Here is a 20,170-nt window from a genome sequence, read left to right on the forward strand (position 1 = left end):
AACAAAGGATCAGCATCTAACAAAGGAGAAAAAGAGGGATATTGAATTGGAAAAGTGAAGGGATCCAGTATGGAATGTGAGCATATCTTTGAAAAAAGTAGCAGTCCCAGAAAGATCTTTCAGGATGAGGGGGTGATGTGCCTACCTTTGCATGTAAGCAATAATCCTCTGGTTGGGTCAGTGATAGATTTGAAGATGACTGAAATAATTTATGAATACTATATGTTCTGTATGCTTTCCTGGTTGTTATAAGGGGTTTATTGTAATACATGAGGTTAATTCAAGAAGAGGCTGTTTGCACATAGGCAGGAAAAGAGTATAACGGCTTCACTGAGTTGTCTATCCACCAACACTTGAGGGACAGTGAAAGAGCCATTGGCTTTCAAGTTCCACCTCCAGACACACTGCTGAGCTCAGCAGGTGGGTTTTGGACAGCAGGACAAAGACGCTGCAGGAAACTGAGAACAGAAGCTTTTGGCTGGATTTAGAGAGAGGTCCTTAAGGCCAGGGGGAGAGAGAGAACAGGGAACTGACTGAGACCCAGAGATTAGGAGTCAGGAGGAAGACAGACTTGCCTAGGGCCTTAGGTAAGATAAGTAAGCATGCAGACCTGTTGTTTTAAAAATCCACTTTGTCTTGTTTGCTTTGTTCTGTGGTTAAATAAATAGTACTTTGGTTTATAAAAGCTGTTTTGGGTCTCTGTAGTCCATTGGTCACAAGCTCCTGAAGGGAAGAACCACAGGTACTGAATCCAGTCAGACCTGCTGGTTAGCATGGTTGATACACAGGGTTCTGTAGTTTAGGTCCTGATCTGACAGTGGGAGAATTGCATGATTCTGTCAGAGGAAAGGTAAAGGGGTGCACTCAGAGACCAGAAGGGCAGCTAGCCCTGTAAGTGTGACATCAGCAGCAGCCAAGTTTGAACCCAAGACCTCTAGGTCCTAAGCAAAGGCTATAGTCTCTTGAGCTAATGCTGGTAGCAGAGAGTTGTTAGCACATGGCTATTCTCTGTGGATCAGCCCCTTCCCCTGGGAAATGTCTGCCCCAACTGTGACAAAATCTGTGGATCCTGGATCAGCCTCATTAGCCACCTGCGGATCCACCAGGGCTAACTGGCTATCATTTTATGGAAGATAATCATCCTCAAGCTCCAGGGGATTGCTGACAAGTCAGGAAGGTGACACAGGCACACAGGGCCTGAATGTTACTTCCAGAGGTGAGAAGGCAATTCAGAGGTGATGCGTGGGGAGGGAGGCATGTGGGCTCATGTATTCCCCCCCCCCCGATTTTTGGTTGCACCCCTCCAAACTCAGACAGGCTGGGTGGCTTGCTGAAGTGAGTGGGGGGTGGAGGTGGCACTCCCTCCCTGAACCCCACCAGGTGGGGTTAGCTTGAGCCCCCTAGCATCACCACTGACCCCTAGGGTGGCATGCCCCACAGTTTGAAAACCTCTGTGGGGTGGTCACTTGCCTCCCAGAACCTTTACACTGCCCTCCCGCACTGTGAACAGTTACCTGTTGCCTCTGGAAGGCGTGTTGCTGTTATGAACAGACTAGCACTGGAAGTGAACAACAGGAGGGGGCTGCAGTGATCAAGGCGTGAAATCAGTGATTCAACAGAGTGAGAGTTGTGGTGGCTTCAGGTGATGTTGCAGATGTGGTGGTAGGTGAACTCACAGGGTGGTGCAAGGTGCAAAGGAATTCCCTTGGTGTGAGGAGGACACATCTGTGTATAAACAAGAAGTAAAAGGGATGCTAGCTTGAGAGAGGAGATGGATGAGCTGGGTATATGTACCAGTCCACGTGCAGTGCATTGCATTGGCACAATGGGGAAGATAAATGATGGGGAGGAGGGACACAACATTTCTGTCTACTTGGGGCACCCTGATCTTTACATATGTTGCTTTTCTCTGTGTAAATGAGCCCTTGTCAATTCATTGAGGGAAAGAGCTGTTTGTTTTTTGCACCCAACACCTGCTGTTTTAATTGGTCACAACCATTGACAGGTAGGTGGGCTTTTGTCTCCGTGAATACACTTTACACTGCAAACTAGTTGCACCCATGTCTGGATGTGAGCAAAAATAGGTGCTAATATAATTAAATTATCTGGGAGTGAAGTGACAGTAGTCGTCTGGATTGCCCACTAAAGGTTGTATTAGGAAGTGATAAATCATCACTTCAGTGGTATCTTACAGGGAGAAGTTAAAGTTCTCAAATCCATGGAAAAGGGCAACGGGAGGTCATCGCATGTAAATAGTATTTATGTAGGGGGTTCAGGGAGATTCAGCCTGAATAGTCTACCAAGGGGAGTGGCTGGAAAGCAGTAAATCACCGCTTGAGTGCTGGCTTGTGTGTCTCTCAGAACTGCGTCTGCAGCTGCTGAGCTGTTGCCCGCAGTATACAGAGCTCTAGGCTGCTCAATTAGAACTTCAAAAGACTAGAAGAATTCTGTTCAATCAAAGTGGTTCTGCTTTAGCTGTGAGATCTGATTGAGAGCTGCCAGTGTCTGTCTGCCTTCCCGAACCGATCTGGCTCCGAGATGAAGGGTATGCTGCACTGATTTGAAAGTGTGCGAGTACTCTTCAGAGAGGTAAGTGGCTCCCTATTATTTGTCTAACTTCAGATTATGCGAAGGGACAAGTCACTGAACCAGAAGTCTTTAAAGATTTTTACATCGCTAGTTTTCTCTGTATTTTGCTATCCCAGTAATGATACAATGATTCCACCGGGGTGCTTTTACGAGACTTTAATGTGGAGATCTTTGGTCTATATAATGAACAGTCATTATTAAGTAAATGAAAAGTGTTACTATGGTAATCGTGATGCACTGGAATTTGCCCATAAATATCCCAGCTAATGTAGTTTGAACAGACGGAGCTGGCGTTTGCACTTGCATATTCCAGATGATCAGTGAGCTTTGTTAAAAATATGCTGGGTTTGTACGTGCGTGTAAAAACATATGTATTTGTTCTAATGGTTTGGTGTGGTGGTCCTTGTTTACAATGTGTTGCCCTGTTTACTGTATCAAAGGAGGCTCAGCTGCTTTGGAAATTAATTGAATGGGGCACAGCTGGAGGTAGATCATTTCGAGGAGACAAACTTTTCAACTAATCTCTTCGAAAGCTAGCAAAGAAAGAGAAGTAGCCTGCCATGTAACTGTGTTGACAACATTGTTCTTTTTCTTTGCTGGATGACGAATGAATAGCTGGTTGTATTTGTCTCCCAGGGGGAGGGGAGAAAGGAGAAGAGCTCAGAGCTGACTCACCCTAAACTATTTTGGTAGCTCTCAACTAAATCTGGTCTCGATTTTAGGCGTTTAGAGCGTTGAGGCTTTTGAGAGGAAGAGATTTCGGAGTTTAGCTACCACGGGGATGGGCTCTGTGGAAACTACCGATCTTTGATTATGTATTGAAGCAAACGATGGCTATTATTTTAAAAGCCAAAAGCAGCTGGTGCGTTCAGGCTCGTGTTCCCTACAGCAGCCAAAGGAAAGATACAATATTGAGTGTCAAGTCAATAACCGATCTCCTCATTCGTGATTACATAATTTTGCTTTGTTTAAGGAGGAGCCCATAGCAAGATGCTGCTTCCTGTCCCGCTCTGTTCCTGTTTTTTTACATAAATCCATTATTAGTACAAGATAGAAGAGCGGTATGTTTACTACTGGAAAGAACTCCGAAATAGTTCATGGGGATGTGCCTGGTAACGCAGAGAAATTCTGGGACTAGAACGACGTGATAACAATAAATGGCTTCCCCGTGCCAAAAAGAGAGGAGGTCTTGTTGGTTGGGCTGTCTCTGTCTGCACAGAGAGGAAACCGCATAGCCGCTGGAACTAGGGGTGCTGCTACACCCCCGGCTTAAAGTGGTTTCCATCATATACAGGGTTTACAGTTTACTGCTGAGGGCATTCCGTGCCTAAAAATTATACGCACAATATTTTAAAATTCTGCAAGTTTTATTTGTCAAGAAATAAATGCAGAGGCTCCAGCATGGCAGTGGGGCGCACAGGCCACTGGCTTGCTGAAGGTGGGAGATCACCCTGCAGTCCTCTCCCAGCCGCAGGACGCAGACTCAGTGATGTGGTGAGGTTGGGCCCGAACCTAACACACCACAAGGCCTGGACTTGCCGCAGAAAAATCCTGGGGCTCGGTGCAAGGCAGGTGGGCTCAACCAGGCAGGATCCAGGTGTGGCGGGGCTCAGCATGGTGGGATCCAGGTGTGCGGTGAGAGGATTCTGTGTGGGACAATCTGGGTGCAGGCAGCTCTGGGGGGGGTGTCTGTGTGTGTGGGGATCTGGATGCACAGAGGCTCGTTGGGGGGGTTCAAGGTGCAGGGGTAATGGGACTCTGCATGGGCTTTCAAGTGAAGGTGGTTGGGGCTAAGTGGAGGGGTCTGGGTGTGGGGGTCTCAGTGGGGGGAGTGGGGCTTGGGGTGGGGGTCTGGGTGCAGCTCGTTGGGGGTTAGTGGTGTGGGGGTCTGGATGTGGGGGCTCAGGGTGGTGTGGGGGGGTGGAGCTCATCAGGGTGGGGGTTTGAGTGCAGGGAGCTCAGTGGGGGTAATCTGGGGGCAGGGGTCCAAAGGCAGGGCATCTGGGTATAGGAGACTTCAGATGTAGGGGGTTGAGATTCAGTGAGGTGGGGTTTGGGTATGGAGGGCTAGGAGGGTTGTGGATGTACCTGGTGAAGCTTGTCAGGGGTGTCTGGGTATGGGAGGTCCGTATGCATGGGGGTTGGGTGGATGTGGGAGCAGCTCCCCCTACAGTGACCCTTCCCATCCACACCTGAGGAGCAATGGGGACAGGAAGCAGGGGAGGATGCTGAGCTTCCTGCAGCGGGGGGAGGTTTCTGGGGGTGGATTTGACGCTGCCCTAGACACTCCTTGCAAGGGAAGAGGAAGTCCTGTCCTCTCCTGCCTCCAGCCCAGACCTGACTAGCAGCTGATCCTGGCTCAGGATAGGAGCCACTGGCTCCTAGGTGTCCCCAGCCCCATGGTGATTTACCTCTCCGCTGGCTGCTCTGGGTGCCTGAAACAATGTACCTGCTCTGCTAGGGAGTGGTGCATGACTGCACTTGCAGATTCTCTTTGCTTCCCTGTCAGAAAGTCATTTTTATGTGGGAAAGCAAAGAAATCTGTAGGGGACATGAATTCTGCGCACGCGCAGTGGTACAGAATCCCCCCAGGAGTAACTATTTGATTCAGTGACTCAGCACCCCTAGGAAACAGGGATTTTCATTTAAAGAGCTAGCTGAAAAATACTCCGATTTGACAACCATTTTATCTTCAGGAATGGAGAGAAGGAGGATCCAGAATTTTTTTTTATCCCTAGTCAAGGGTGTTTGTTGGCTGATCTGCCATTCAAGATCAATGAGCAGTTGCACTGTGTGGGTCTAATTTCATATTACCTTAACAGGGGTATGTAACATTTTCAGGGAATTGTATAGTATGGCGAAAGGGCCAAATGACGAGATACTAGGACTCAGTAAAAAATTAAGTAAGTAATATGAATACTTAATCCTTAGCTTTTATATAGCTTTGTTTCTTAATTCATAGATTTCAAGGTATTGTATAGGTGGGGAACAGGTGAAATGACATGTCAAGACAAATAAGAGCATGTCATGGAAGAGTTGGGAATAAAACCCAGGTCTCCTGATTTAGGCAAATGAAAATCAATGGGAATTTTTCCTGGTTAAGGACTTTGTAAAAATTAAAGACTTGACCTCACTGGGATTTGAGGGCACTCAGCACCTTCTGGGAGGTGTTCAGATTTTCAGAATCTTTCAGAATGAGCTTCTCTAAGTATGGTTATCAGAATTTGGCTGAGAATTTTTTTTTTTTAAATGTTCATCATAGAAACATTCATGATGATATAGTAGAGGTTTTCTGCTTGACAAAATGCATTTTTAGCTTTTAAATCAAAATCCACAAAACTGTCTTGATCATGTTACAATTTAAATGACTTACAATCCCAAAAAACAGTTAAAATTGAAGTATTAGAAGTATTTATGCATACATTTTTAAATAAAAGTAAAAATTTAGTTTGTGGCCAGTTATTATAAATCTAATGAAATGATGTGATAAAAAGACTGATCTGAAACGTTTCTGACAAACAATGGGGGATTTGTTCAGTTAAACTTTTCTCAAAAGCGAGTTAAAAATCTAGTATGAAACATTGGCTGGCCACAGCTTTATTTTAATTTGAAATTGATATTGAGTAAGCCCAAGTCATCCTTGTTTATATGCTTTCCACTGACTCAGAATAATGGTTATAAAAAACTGTTCAAATAGGTTGTGAGCTTATCATAATATAGGATAAGGATTAATCAGCTTTTTTTTTTTTAATTGTAAGTACATTTGACATCTTTTCAGAAGCCTTTTCAAAGCTCTGGTCTGTCTGTAATCTCATGTGTTTGATGCTTGGCAGACTCTAGCTTGTTCCTGATAGAGGTTTAGATCCTTTGAACTGTTGCATGTGCTCTCACCCACTCACCCCCTTTATCATATCAGGTTATGGATTCCCTGAACCTTTGTATTCATTTCAAAGTCTTCAGGCCAGTTTGCCATGGAGGCTAGAGTACCAATTAATTTTATAATACCTGTATCAAAGGCTTGGTAGTATGCAGGAATTTTTTAATCCCAGATAATTTTATGGAAGCACCTCTTGGTGCAGGAAGACTTGTTTGATTTTTAACTATTTTCTTGGTTACTTTAGACAAATGCAAAAAAAGTGGGTTTGTTTTTTTTTGGTTTTTTTTTAAGTTCAAAATAGTTTTCAGCTACTACATCTATCCAAGCCACCTGCCAACTTCTGTGGTTTTTCAATCACATTTTCCTTTTTAATTTTATTTATTTATTTTTATTTATTTTAAAATGTGCGGTTCTTCTCTCTTGATATGAAAAACCACGCACGCCAGCAATGGGGAAAACTGAAGGCCTTGATCCTGCCATTGACTCTGCATGGGTCCTTCACTTGCGTGCAGAAGGCTGCCAGTGCCAATTCAGTTTCAGGATCAGGGCTTTGCTGACCATACATTGAAAATGGTGAAAGGGACTATACACAAAGTGCTTGCAAATGTGCAAAGTAAACAAACTGAAAAATATATTTTTCTGTAATCTTTCAATTACAATATTCTTAAGGATTACTTGTAATAATAGTACTGTAAGTAAAACGTTTTCAAACAGGTGTGTGTTTTAAATTGACTATGCCCCTTTAAATGTCCCAAAAGAGTTTGTTTACTTGAATTGGATATGCACATATTACTCTGCTCCATCCCTCTTAACTCCATTACTAGAGAGAGCAGTGAGAGACAGGGGTGAGATGGGGTAGGAAGGAGGTTAGTATCTATAGTACAGTACAACCAAACCAAGTAAGACATACATCCAAAGAGCCTGATACAAACCCCCCACTGAAGTCAATGGGCATCTTTCTGTATGATGAGCTTTGGAGCAGAACTCGAGTGTGATATGAATCAGTTTTCATAAATATCTAACAATGCACTGATCGCTTAGCATTTTGAAAAGAGATGGTTTAAGACCCTGATCCAGAGTCCTTTGAAATAAGTAGAAAGACTCCCATTGACTTCATGGGATTCTTGAATCAGGCTGTAAATAGGGATTTCACAAATACAAAGGGGGCAGACAGGATGAATCTAATTTCTGTGGCCAAATGAGAAGTTTTCTCCTGGACAGACTGGAGTTACAGTTTTCACCATTAGACTTATTTTATTGTTCCTTCTCCAAAAGGACCACTTACTCTGTGAAGTAAGGTAGAAAAACTTCAGAGCATCTCCGGAGAAGGCGGGGGTAGGGAAAAGGGGTTTGCTTCAGGAAGGCAGATTGAACCATAATGTTGGCATTTTTATTCCCAAATCAGAGTCAAAATAGCTTTTTGAATACTCCATCTTAGGTATTTATAAGGCATATATCAGGTTGGTGTCTGAGCAATGATGTGAATAGAATCTTTGTTTTGGAATGTAATATTGTTTGGTTTTTCCCAGCAGACAGATGCCTTCACCCTGTTTCCAATCCCTCTGCAAAATTTCCCAATGCATCCACATTCATTAATGTACATGGTCATTTAAAGACCTCTTGGTCCATGCTTCCTCTGTTTGCAATATAATAAAAGGGTGGGTGGGTGGGTTCTTTCAAAATCTGTGCATGGAATCTGGAAAACATCTTGTCTATTAGCTGGGATCTGGATCTGGAGTCTTTTGTTTCTTCTGTAGCTGACTAAGACCAATTTGCTTCACAGATGGTCAAAAGCTGTCTTTGCTCTTCTTATGGGGCTAGGGGGAAGTAACGGGGACAGAGATATTGTACTATGATGAAAATACAAAATTCCTACCATAGATTTAGCATTATAGGAGACTGAAACAGTTTTTGTTCCGCCCTAAATAGAAGCGAGCTATACCATTTCCCAGGCTCTTACTCTAGTGTGACTGCATGTTAGCAAGCAGTAGTGTTCAGAACTGGGATTCCAGTCCCTTTTGTTCAGAAACCCTCTAGTATGTTGACCCATTGTGTCAGCTGTTGATTGAAACTTTTGGCAGGCAAAGAGTGCTCTCTAATAATGAGTGTAGTTTTCTAGGACTGCATCTACAGTAAATTCAAGCATTCCTGCTTGGCTCATACACTGAAACAATTGAAACATTCCAGGATCTCCAGCTGAAAAGGGGCTCATTCCTTGGAGCTTTGACATTCAGCAAAAGCAAAACTTGTCAGATAATCTGGCAATTTGCATTACTGAGCTGACTGTTTTGGTTATGTTGCTGAATCTTGACTTGCTTTTAGGAGTCCATCAAGGAGTAGCAAGTCCTACTTCTGACCCTTGGTGAGGATGTTAGCAGGCATGATTATAGAAAAATTGAGTAGACCTATTTTGAGGGGGGAAATGCTGTAATGTAATCAACATTTTTATGTATTAAAATTAAAGTATAGCTACATATACTTTGCAAGTGGAGAGATCATTTATCAAATGTGAAAGCAGGATGTTTATGTCTCTCATGTGAATTCTCAAAACAGCACCTAAATGCTCATTTTGTATACCTAAGTGTGAATTTAAGTATACAAATACTAGACTTACATATCCCATCAATGTGTATGCATTTGAAAACTGGGCTTATGGTCTAGCTCATGTGGGGGGTGAAGGTGCTTTAAAATGTGCAGTAGCAAATTCATGGTTTAATACTTGGAAAAGTAAACCTCATGAGCCTTTCTTGTTTCACTGAAATAGTTTGTCAGGCTGTTGTTTTAGAAATTAATATCTTTGATAATGGAAGTTATTGGTGCAGGTGGGTGGTCCTCTTTCTCTAGATATCGCTACATAGAAAGTAGTCTGAAGTCTATGGTTAATGTGTGTTTATCACAGATTTTGGTGGTCGCCAAAACTATAGCTGAAGTTACATTGCAACTTCTATTATTCTATCCACTTGTTTTTGCATGCTTGTAACTTTTGAGACTAAAACTTCATATGCTTTGTCTCAGCCTAGAGATGAATTTACTAGCAAGTTTGAGGGAAATCCCTCATATGTTTGAGTTAAGGAGGCTGAGGAAAGTACATTTATTATATTATAATACTTTTGCACTTATCAGTCTCAAGGTTTTTTATGAAGATGGTAAGTACCCTCATTAGGTGCAAAATCAGAGGCAATTCTAAAAGTTGGCTCAGTGCGGGCAAGTTAGGCTGGGACTTCCAAACTCCTGTAAATATGGGTTTGGGTGCCTACGCAATTAAGGTTCCAGCCTCAATGTTAGTGTGAGTTTTGAGAACCTTCATTTTTTTCATTTCTTGACTTTGATTGGGAATAGTTAACTTTTTAGCCTTAATACTCTGTTTAGTATATGGACCAATGGAGTTATACCAATTTACACTAGCTGGGAATCTGGTCCTGGATCTATATCCTGCATTTTCTGTTTGGACCTACCTCTGAATCAATTATATTGGCATGGGTAATCAAAAATGCAAAGCAGCCTATACAACACAGTAAAATTTTGAATGAACTGGCAATATTTTTTGTTGCCACCAGGTAGAAATGACTTCCCCAAACCACATTCTGAATGAAGATGTAAACAATAGGAGGGTCTGAGATTTAGTGGTCACATCAAGGGACACATCATAATCTGTCAGAAAGACCTCTTGAAAGGTTTTTATTTTAATTTAATCCCTGTTAGTTGACTCCATCTACAAGAGCACAACTTCCCATAAACATTACACAACATGCAAGAGCAATTCTACAGAGCCTCTGCACTTGGAACTTTTCACTTTCACATTATAAGTGATGTCATCAAGGTCCTACCATAAATACCTTGCTCTAATTACAGATAGTGTTTTTATTAAAAAAAAAAAAAAAAAAGGCGGGAGGGAGTTTTTATCAAGTCACCAACACATTTGTGGAGTCCATGGCTAGATTCTCAGCAGCATCCGAGGCCTTTGTGGTGCAGCTAAAGTGGAGGGGGGAGAGTGTAAAGGTAGTTTTATGAGCTGAACCCTGACATAAGTGAGATCAGCCTCAGTGTTGCTCTAAATTATGCCTGGCTACAATAACCCGCAAAGACCCCCAGCACTCTAACAATGTCCTGATGTTGGAGCTGGAAGTGGATGGAGTGGGGCATAGAGCCGGTGTAGCCATCACTACAGGACCTCTGGATTCCCCTAAACCAGAGGCATCCATTGGTAGTCACTTAATGCTACTTTATATTTGTGGAGTGGCAGAAAGCAGCCTTATCATGGGGCCAGAATCTGACCCTATGAATTTACACCAAGTGTTGTAATTTTGTTCATGTTGGAGACACCTCTCTGTTGTAGGCCAGGGTATAATTGACCAAATTCACCTCTAATGTAAAGTTGCATCCCACTTATACCAGTAGTGAATTTGACTCAGTTGGCCTGTGTATCCTACAGAAAAGAATTCCAGTAATCTATAGCCCTTCTCTTTTGGATAAAATCCTTTGTTTTACAAACTGTTAAAAATATTTGCCCCAGGTCTGTAGTGCCCACTACTGAGTTTAGACTAGCAATCTTTTAAACTAAGCCTTGGTCTGTACGTTGTTGGTTTTTTTTTTTCCTGACAATTCAGTTTCAGTTAATGATTCCAGACTGATGTTTGACCTTTCAAATGGAATGGTTTCTCAGAACTCCAGGTAAAACAACAGATAAGAAGATAAACCTTGTAGGTAATAGCAGATTATGGCCCAGATCCTGCAAACACTTGCATATGTGTTTAAGTCAATTATTTTAATGGGGCTATTCACATGCATAAAGGTTAAGTACATTTGTATAATAATCTGCAGGATTGGAATTTATGAGATTAGGTCATAATTTAGTGTATATTTGAAAAGCATATAAATTGTCTGCCTTCTAATACAAGAAGTGTAATGTTAATAGAGACAACAGCTAACAATGTTGTTTAATTTCATTTAAAATGGCAGCACTAGTGATTGATGAACGCTGTGGGTAATTTTTATTTTTCAGAGCTGAGAATGATAGCTGCTGGAAAACTTTCAAGTCTCCACAGAAATATACAGATGAACCATCAGTTCTCACTGGCTTCTTCTATGGATCTTTTGAGCAGCAAACCTCCTCTGACCGAGCATCGCTTAGACTCCTATCAAGATGTTTCTATCCATGGCACTCTCCCTAGGAAGAAAAAGGGGACCATTCCCATTAGATCTTGTGATATGTTTAGCCATATGGGAACCCTGCCGTTCTCCAGAACACATAGGCAGCAGTCACCTTTGATTCAAGATGTCCTAGAGGAGTATCCCCTGCAAGACAGGAAGAGTGAGAAACTCCACTTCAGGTACCTTCTTAAATTTAACCCAGATGTTTGTTTTATAAGAGCTGTACTGTATTCTTCTAGAACTCCTGTCCTCTACTTATAAGGCTACACTGGCATGGCTGAGCCAACATGGGCATGACCGTGAGCTGGTGCTCAGCTTGAGTCCAGCCCTTAGTGAGATGGCCCAAAGTCACAAGCCAGGTTTTAGGTCTGCTTCTATGTAATTATTACACAAAAAATGAAATCTGATGCATTTTGCTAATTATAAGGGAAATTTTTGCATTTTATTTCATAGATTAAAATGAAAAAAAAGTCTTAGGTGGTAGTTTGATTAAGTTTTAAATATTGTAAATTTTAATAATTTTTGTTGCTTTGTTCCTGTAGATTCAGAAATCTCTGGGGTGTGTGTGTGTGGTGAGAGGCAGGTCTATTTAGTTGTCCTAGTAAAGATAAAAACATTCTGGCCAAAAATTTTAAATGTCGGTACCTAAACTTAGACACTTAAACAAAAGCTCGATCCAATTCCACTTGAAGTTTTTGGGACCACTACTGAAAGCCTCAGTTACTTACAATAATGAGTGAAGACTAAGAACCTGCATCAGATAGTCATTCTATTAACTTCAGTGAACACTGTATCAGTTCCTAAATGTCCTGATTTTCAGAGATGCTGATCCTTCAGTGGCTCTGGACATCCTCCTCATACCATTTTGTGGGATATCTACTTAGGTTTGCCCACATGTTACACTCAAAGGGTGAAATCTTAGCTCCATTGAAGTCAATTCCGATGAAGTGAGCTGTAGCTCACGAAAGCTCATGCTCAAATAAATTGGTTAGTCTCTAAGGTGCCACAAGTACTCCTTTTCTTTTTGCGAATACAGACTAACATGGCTGTTACTCTGAAACCTGTCATTATTTAGTAAGTGATAGAGAAGAAGAATTAGGGTGCAAAGTTGTAAAAACACAGTCACGGAGCATAGGCAAAGTATTGTTGACAATCCCATAAGAATGGCAAGATTGTCTTGGGTGGGTGCCAGAGTCAGGAAAAACAGAACAAACTTGAGTATAACACAGTGGATTAATAAGGTACAAAGAATATGAGATCCCATTTTGCTGCTTGGATTTCAGAATTGGCATTGTTAAGAAAAGTAGCCAAATGGAACTTCTACATTGGGATTTATAGTTACACTGTAAAAATGTATTTACCAATCAGATTTCATCACACAACCTTTGATTGAAGGAGCGAAATTGTATATGCTCTGTTCTTCTGGCAGATCAGATCAGCCTTCTCCTTTTAAGGGTGAAGTTAACTGAATCTATACTGTTAGTAGTGCTTGAGGACAAGCTGAAAGGTTGTTCAGGAACAGTTGTTTGTTTCTTTCTACCCTCCAACAAATCAGTCTGGGTAAATGGCTTCAGAGCACATAATATTCCTCTCCATATGGTTTATAGGGCAATGGTCGTGAGGTGTAATTGCTTCCTGCTTGTTTGGCCTGGCTTGTGACCTGTTGAACTCCTTTTAATTTTTATGTGATGAGAAAGTGCGTGCACCCAGAGATGTTATCAAAAGAAGAATGTGACCTCATACACTGTTGCTTTCTCACAATCTTCCTTCACATAACAATTACTGTACAAGTACAGTTTACAAGAGATGTACCTTCTCTCTTTTAGAGAATAGGGCCTCCAAATTACATATATTTATACTTGTGCTATTAGGAATATAGCTGCAGTCTCAGCAAGAACAAAAGTGTCAAGAGGGGAAGGACAAGTCTCACCCAGAATGAGAACATGATGCTACTCAAATAATAAGGGATGTTGTTAGAACAGCCAGGTAATAGTGCTTTCTACTGCCATGTAGGAGATCTGGTTGGTCTTCCAGTCACCTTGCTAGATTAGTCAAGAGCTACTACCATACATCTCTGACTAATGTTTACAGTGCTGGCAACTGATGTTAGACCTGAAGTCACTGTCCACTCGCGCCATGAGTAAGTGTGTAAAAGAGCTGTGACATCCATAGGTAAATATATATATGATGGCAGACATATGGAGCCAGATTCTTTACCCCTTGCTTACGTTGAATACTCTGCCAGTAGGTTTGGTTTGTGGTTTTTGTTTTTGTTTTGTTTGTTTTTTGGTTTTTTTTTCTGGAAAGCTAGAAATTGCCGTATTCTGCCATCCTCCTTGGTGTCTCATGTTGTAAATCTGCACCTTTGTTCAATAACTAAAAATTAAGATGGTACATTTAGACACAAATGCAGAGCACATTTATGATTTGCCTGTAGTGAGCTTTTGTCATAATCAGCAGGGGTCACATTCTGATGCTCTCACTGATGTTGAGCATGTTGAAATCAATGGGACTGTTGGGGTAGTGAGGAGGCTCCACTCAATGTGAGTGAGGGTATACGTCTAAGCTCACTTGACACTGAGCATTCCTACAGTTTGATAAGACAGATAGATATCCCTCTTGTACTACTGATTTCTGTGTAAAATCTCCTGGTGAATGAGAGTCAGAGATCAGTTCCTCAGAGTAGGAGCTGCATTGCAAACAAGTATATCTGAGGCAATCACTAGGGTAGCTCAGTTTGGGTAGTTAAGAGAACACAGCACTGAATAAATTCTTTCTTTTGTGGCCAGTTGGTTCTTTTTTTATATAGTGTTTTACTTTCACTTAAACTTACTCTGGAGGCCTTATTGAAATTGGGAGAATCCCTGTCCACTTCCATCACTGAGTTGACATAACAATAAAGCAGGGTTCTAATGCTTAGCATTGTAGTTGCTATGAACTGAGGTTAGAGGATCCTAAATATTGAATTGTGATACAGAATGTCAAGGTTGCAAGCTCAAGTATTGTGCTTTTGGGATAGATTTATTTTTTTAAATAACATTTATTGAGACTTTATATATTAATACACTCTTCCAAGAGCTTTTAAAGTTAAGAATAAAACCATGAAAACACAGTGGAGACCATACACAGGGATCAGTTGAAATTGCTGGGGAAAGAAACCGGATACAGTAAAGAGCAGAAAAGAAAAAATATAGTAGGTATCCAGAGTGTACAATACTCTCGTGCAACTCTGAGCATTAATTTATATTTCTCCCTTGGTTTTTATTTCCAAACATTCCTCTCATATCTCCTGATACTTTTTCAAGTCATCTTTCAATATCAGTTGGTTGTGGGGCAGAGGAAGCTATTTCTCCCAGGCATTGGTTTAAAACATGTATGAATGGTATCATATGTGAGCTACTTATTAAAATTACATTTTACTTTACACAAGGTAGATTATATATTTTAAATATCTATTGTGTAATGTACCTTGATTATATGAAATGGCTTGTTTTCCAAATAGGGACGTTTCCCTGTGACCCTCAGAGCACACAAGTGCCATAAGGCAAACTGCTCTGTGGTATCTAGCAGTGAGCCTCAACTGTCCTGACAAGCTCAATGTAACCCAACTTGATAGTGTCATAACCTATATCTAAAGGGTGTCCTGTAAGGTATAATATGCGAACTGGTAACATGCTCATCATTAATATTACTGTGTCGTGTATGTATGGGTGATACAGACTCTACATTGAGCAAAGAGGCAATAAAAGTACATTTACAGAAAAGGTAAACAAAGCCATCAAACTAGTGAGTGGGGGAGATGGGCACTTAAGTATCACAATGGGAGGCAGGGAGACACTGCAAAAATTAACATGGCGTGAGGTTTGTGGTGGACACAACAAACTGTGCCCCCATGAGAGTGTCCTGACTTTGAAGATAAAGGTAAAACAGAGGCTAGAAGTGGAGAAAGAGCAAGCCATTTTCATATCCTTCACTAGAAGAAACAAAGAACCAAGCGCTTTGAGCTCTGTGTTGGGCCCTGGCTAAGAACTGGCTGCCCACGCTGGAAGAACTGTGGTGAAATCTACTTTGAACAAAAGATTCTAGTTAGTTAAGTTCGGTTTTAGTCTTAGTGTATTTTTACTTTCTATCTCAATTCCTTTTACTTGGTATCCCTTAGATATCTCTTCTTTGTTAATAAACTTGTTTTATTACACCATCATCTCAGTGCAGTGTTTCAAACTGAAGAGTAAAATCCTCAGCCACACTAACAGACTGGTGCTTGTACTGCCTCTCTAAAGGAGCATCCAACTCGATAAGGTTTTGTGAGGGCTGCAGTGAGGGGGTGGTTTTGGGAGGACTTGAGATTGGAGAGGCTGTTGGAGTCACCCTGCAACTAGCCAGGTTGGTGGAACGCAGGGTGAGGGCATTTTGCTGTGAGCAGGGCTCTGAGACAGATCTGTACAGCACAGACACACACGGGGTTACAGGGCAAGTAGTGACACAATCTCTTACTGGTCTGGGTGAACACCCAAAGCATCACAGTCCCCAAAATACTTTTAATTGAAAATGTTCTTGTTTATCTGATCCCCAATTCTTCAAACCTGTTTAGTGTCTTCTCTCTCTTCCTCCTCTCTTCCGCCCCATTACATTTGGCTAATCAAGCTCTGAAGGACCGCTTTATGGTTAAAACGCGGGCCTGCTGACTCTCCCATAGACTTACTGAATGATCTTTGGGAAGATATTCAGGCAAAATTTTTGAAAGCTGGGCACCAAAAGTTAGACACCATATTTGGTACCTAAATAAAAGTGGCCTATTTTTCAGAGGAGCTGATGCTTGCGGCTCCCAGTGAAGCCAATGGGAACTATGACTCTTCAGTACCTCTGAAAATCAGGTCCTTAACCTCACTTTGCCTCAGTTCCCCATCTGTAAAATGGAGACAATATTTACTGAGTAAGCAGGGGTGTTGCAAGGCCTAATTACTGTCTGCAAAGTTTTTTGAGATCTTCTATTTGAAGCTGTTACACTAGTGCACAGTATATTATATGAGTAAATGTTTTTGCTTATTCTATTCTGGTGTTTTCTCAGTTTGCAAAGAAAAATACTATTTACTCCCTGCATGTACTGTCCATTCAAGGGCTCAGAGCTGGAGCCATGTCCGTCTTGAAAGTGTTGTTTTGTGTGTTGTGTGCATTGTTTCTTGAATGTTGTCAAGTAAATATAAATAAAGGATTTCCCTTTGAGGCCAGGTCCATGGATCTTGTTCATTGATTAACTTGACCTTGCAGAATGTTTCTATTTAAACACCAGAATTACTCAAAAGTGTTTCCTTGCAATGAGACTTAGTCATTCTGGGTTGCTTTCTTTGGCTGACATCAGAAAACCCACCACTTTCTACATCCTTTTATTTAGTTTAGGGTTGGATTTTTGTGAATGTCTATTCTTCTGCTTGACTGAAGATCAGCCCAGATTCTTTCCCACATCTTTTGGTGAACTGTGTATTTCCAGAACACCACTGGATAGAATAGTAATATGAAGTACTTAATTTGGCTGCTCTGGTACTATGAGAAGTGGGTGTGAAGGGTCATGAACATTTTTCTAGTCAAGTCAGAAGTTTTCTGTTGAAAACTTTTTTGTTTTGTTTTTTTTTCTGGTTTTCTGCCAAACCAAATATCTACACAAATGTAGACTTTATACATATGCTAAAAAGCATATTCCTTCAGAGCTTTTATGTTTACTTTTTTATGTATCAAATATGCCTAATTATTAAATACCTCAAACCACATGGTCACACTTTAATAAAAAAAAAAATCTACAAAATCTTTTGAAAGAATAGGCTTACCGCAAATGCAACCAACCAAACCCCCAGTCAAGCAAAAGTCTGAGAAAAGAGATGAGTCATATACCATGCCCCAACAGCACTGTTGGGCCAGCAAAGGAAGGAAAATAACCGAGGTCACCTGGTTTTTGATTATTATGATTCCCATTGACTGGGTCAGTGAAGTTGGAAGCTAGTCTTCCAATGCTGGAGGTCATGCAATTTCACCCTTGCTCTTTATCACAGCAAGATGTCCTTCATAAATATGTTACATCTAAAAATAATGCAAATTAGTATTATCATTGCGCATAAGAATGTTGCCTGTTAGTGGTACCACCCACGCTGTGCAAAGCTGGTGGTGAAGGCAACTGTGGAAGACATTTGCATAGTTCATTGCCCTGGATCCTAAGCTGAGGAGATAGCCAACTGAAATCTTCTTTCCTTATGAGCCTGTCAGTATCACCCCCATAACAACTGCCAGACCCTTATAGACAAATATGATTTCAATGTAAGAGCTAAGATGATGTGTGCATTCTCAGCTGTTCTTTCACAGGAGAGGCACAGGAATTTCTGAAGATCATCCAAGAAGGCATAACAGATAAGAACTTGATTTTGCAAAGTGTCAGAAAGGAACAACAACTTTCCAGTTCTGAAGCCACCCTCTCACTGGTATTTCAGAAGGCACAACAAATGGAATCCGCCGCCGCCGCCTTCATCTTGCTAGGTATATGGTGACACCTGTACTACTCACTTTTTCTGTATGTTCTTATAACTACAGTACCTTGAAAATAAGAGCACTTAAAAAAAGCACTTAAAACTAGTGTCTCTCTATTCAGTTGATCGCATAATGAGAAAAATGGATGCTCAATTTCAATTACTAGTAATGAGTTACATTTTTAATAGCCAAATAGAGTGCTGAAAATGTCATTTCAGCTCCATCTGTCCTGTTCTAAACAAGTACGTGGATTATTTTTTCCAGAATTGATGGATTTCTTCATGCACCATCAAAGTTTCCTGTTAGAGCTATGTGAATTGCTGCAGTGTTCCTGTACAGGGGTTTATGCCAACCATTTCTTTTGCTTCAATCTGTGCTGGGAGCCGATTCCCTGAGGTTTGGTTTGTTTTAGATTGAACAAACCCCAAAATGTTTGGCACTCAGATAAAGTGATAGGGCACTTAGGTATTTCTGAGATCAAGAGAGAAATTCAGCATGAACTTAATTGGAAACTGATGGGTTTCATAGCAAAACTATCATACAGAATTTCATATAATTTCAAATCAAAACTATATAACTGGTCTAGGGGCCTAAAATTGGACCCAGATTTTATAGAAGCTTCATGATCCTTTCAAGGAACCTAGGCCAAATGTTAAGATTGTAACAAACTCTAAACCAGGCAAGATTTAGCATGAAGAAGTAACTTTTCTGACCATGGCCTGTTAATACATATGCACATTAATGTCTCTGTGAGTTGTTTTACGTGGGCAGAATTCCTACCAGACTTCCTTCACCAAGGATGAATGACAAGTGTGTCTTGTGGTGCTTAGCATTTGGTGGCATGACAGAAGAGCTGCTTTCCCCCAATCCTAAGAACATACATAAGTATAATGGAACCATTTTGTCTGAATGCCTTGTAGTATTTTAGCACATAAGAGGTTGGTCACATATTTGCATTACATTGTTTTCATGCTCCAGACTGGCCTCTCCTAGGAAGTGCTGACACTTAGCAGCTGCTAGTAAGAAAAACTGTGCATTAATCTGTGAATTAAAAAAATCTACAAAGTGAAAATTAATTTACAGGGAATATTTCCAATTATATGCTTTTACTGGCTGGGCTCATTTCAATAGCCATTTCTTCTGCATTTAGAGTTGCAAAGTCAGTTTTCAATTCAAATTCCCTTCCTTGGCCACAATGACATTTTTAAAATCTGGGTCAGTCTGGTAAATAAGTTGGACTGTAGTACTGGAAATGGTTTGGATTCCAAACACTTGCCTGCTTCTGTAAACTACATAAGATGTCCTTAATGTTTTGTTGTACTGCAGTTGCTGAAGGATTCTGTTTCTGACCTTATCTTTTCCTTTAATTTTTATGGGGTGACTAGTTTAGCCTGTGCTGGCTGTACACAACTAGAATGTTCACATGTAAAGGTCAGGTTTTCACTAGACTCTGTTCATTGTTTTTGAGAACATGGAATTGTAACAGTAGAACCTGTAATATTCACTTCTTTCCTTCTGGCCATGGTTCGATTCTTAAAGGCCCTGTCTGTGTTGAAACTACCACTATGTCAAGAGACCGGACTATTCCGCTTTTGTCTGTTGACTGAGTTACCACGTACTTCCACTTTGTTTTCCCGAACAATGCCAAAGCCTTGATTGGGAGTTGATTTGTATCCAAGGCTTTGGCATGGTTCCAGGGACACCATTTGAATATGCATTTTTAACTGTCTGTGCTATAAGACTGATTTGTGTTTTTAACAGTAGTGGTCGTGGGTGCAGCTGTAATGTAGACGGGGCCTTACATTCATGGTGATATTAAATATAACCACTTTTATTTTATTTATTTTATTTGAAAACTAGCCATTAGAAACTATAAATATAGACACCTCTTTCTGATGCTGAATTTGGTGTTGAGACTTTTCCTGTCACACAGATTTGAATTTCTTAGTGTATCCAACTTGTTTATATTTAGCCAAATTTCAATCTTTTGGCCTTCTGATAACCACTCAAGCCATCTTTTTCAGCAAGCTTTTTTCCTGT

The 20,170-nt window shown here is 41.0% G+C and overlaps 1 protein-coding gene across 2 annotated transcripts in view; it reads left to right on the forward strand.

The window, feature by feature from the left end:
* Positions 1 to 20,170, forward strand: part of BCAR3 (BCAR3 adaptor protein, NSP family member) — a 145,524-nt gene that overhangs the window by 52,077 nt on the left and 73,277 nt on the right. The window contains exons 1-2 of one of the 2 annotated variants that reach the window (XM_084637888.1): positions 2,378 to 2,589; positions 11,469 to 11,796. In XM_084637888.1, coding sequence (XP_084494014.1) covers positions 11,477 to 11,796 — 320 coding nt within the window. In that variant the 5' untranslated portion in view covers positions 2,378 to 2,589; positions 11,469 to 11,476. Of the gene's footprint in view, positions 1 to 2,377; positions 2,590 to 11,468; positions 11,797 to 20,170 lie in introns of those variants that run through there. The other variant, XM_084637887.1, reaches the window with a different exon arrangement.

Source organism: Lepidochelys olivacea, assembly GCF_965140295.1.
Source record: "Lepidochelys olivacea isolate rLepOli2 genome assembly, chromosome: 8".
NCBI lineage: Eukaryota > Metazoa > Chordata > Testudines > Cheloniidae > Lepidochelys > Lepidochelys olivacea.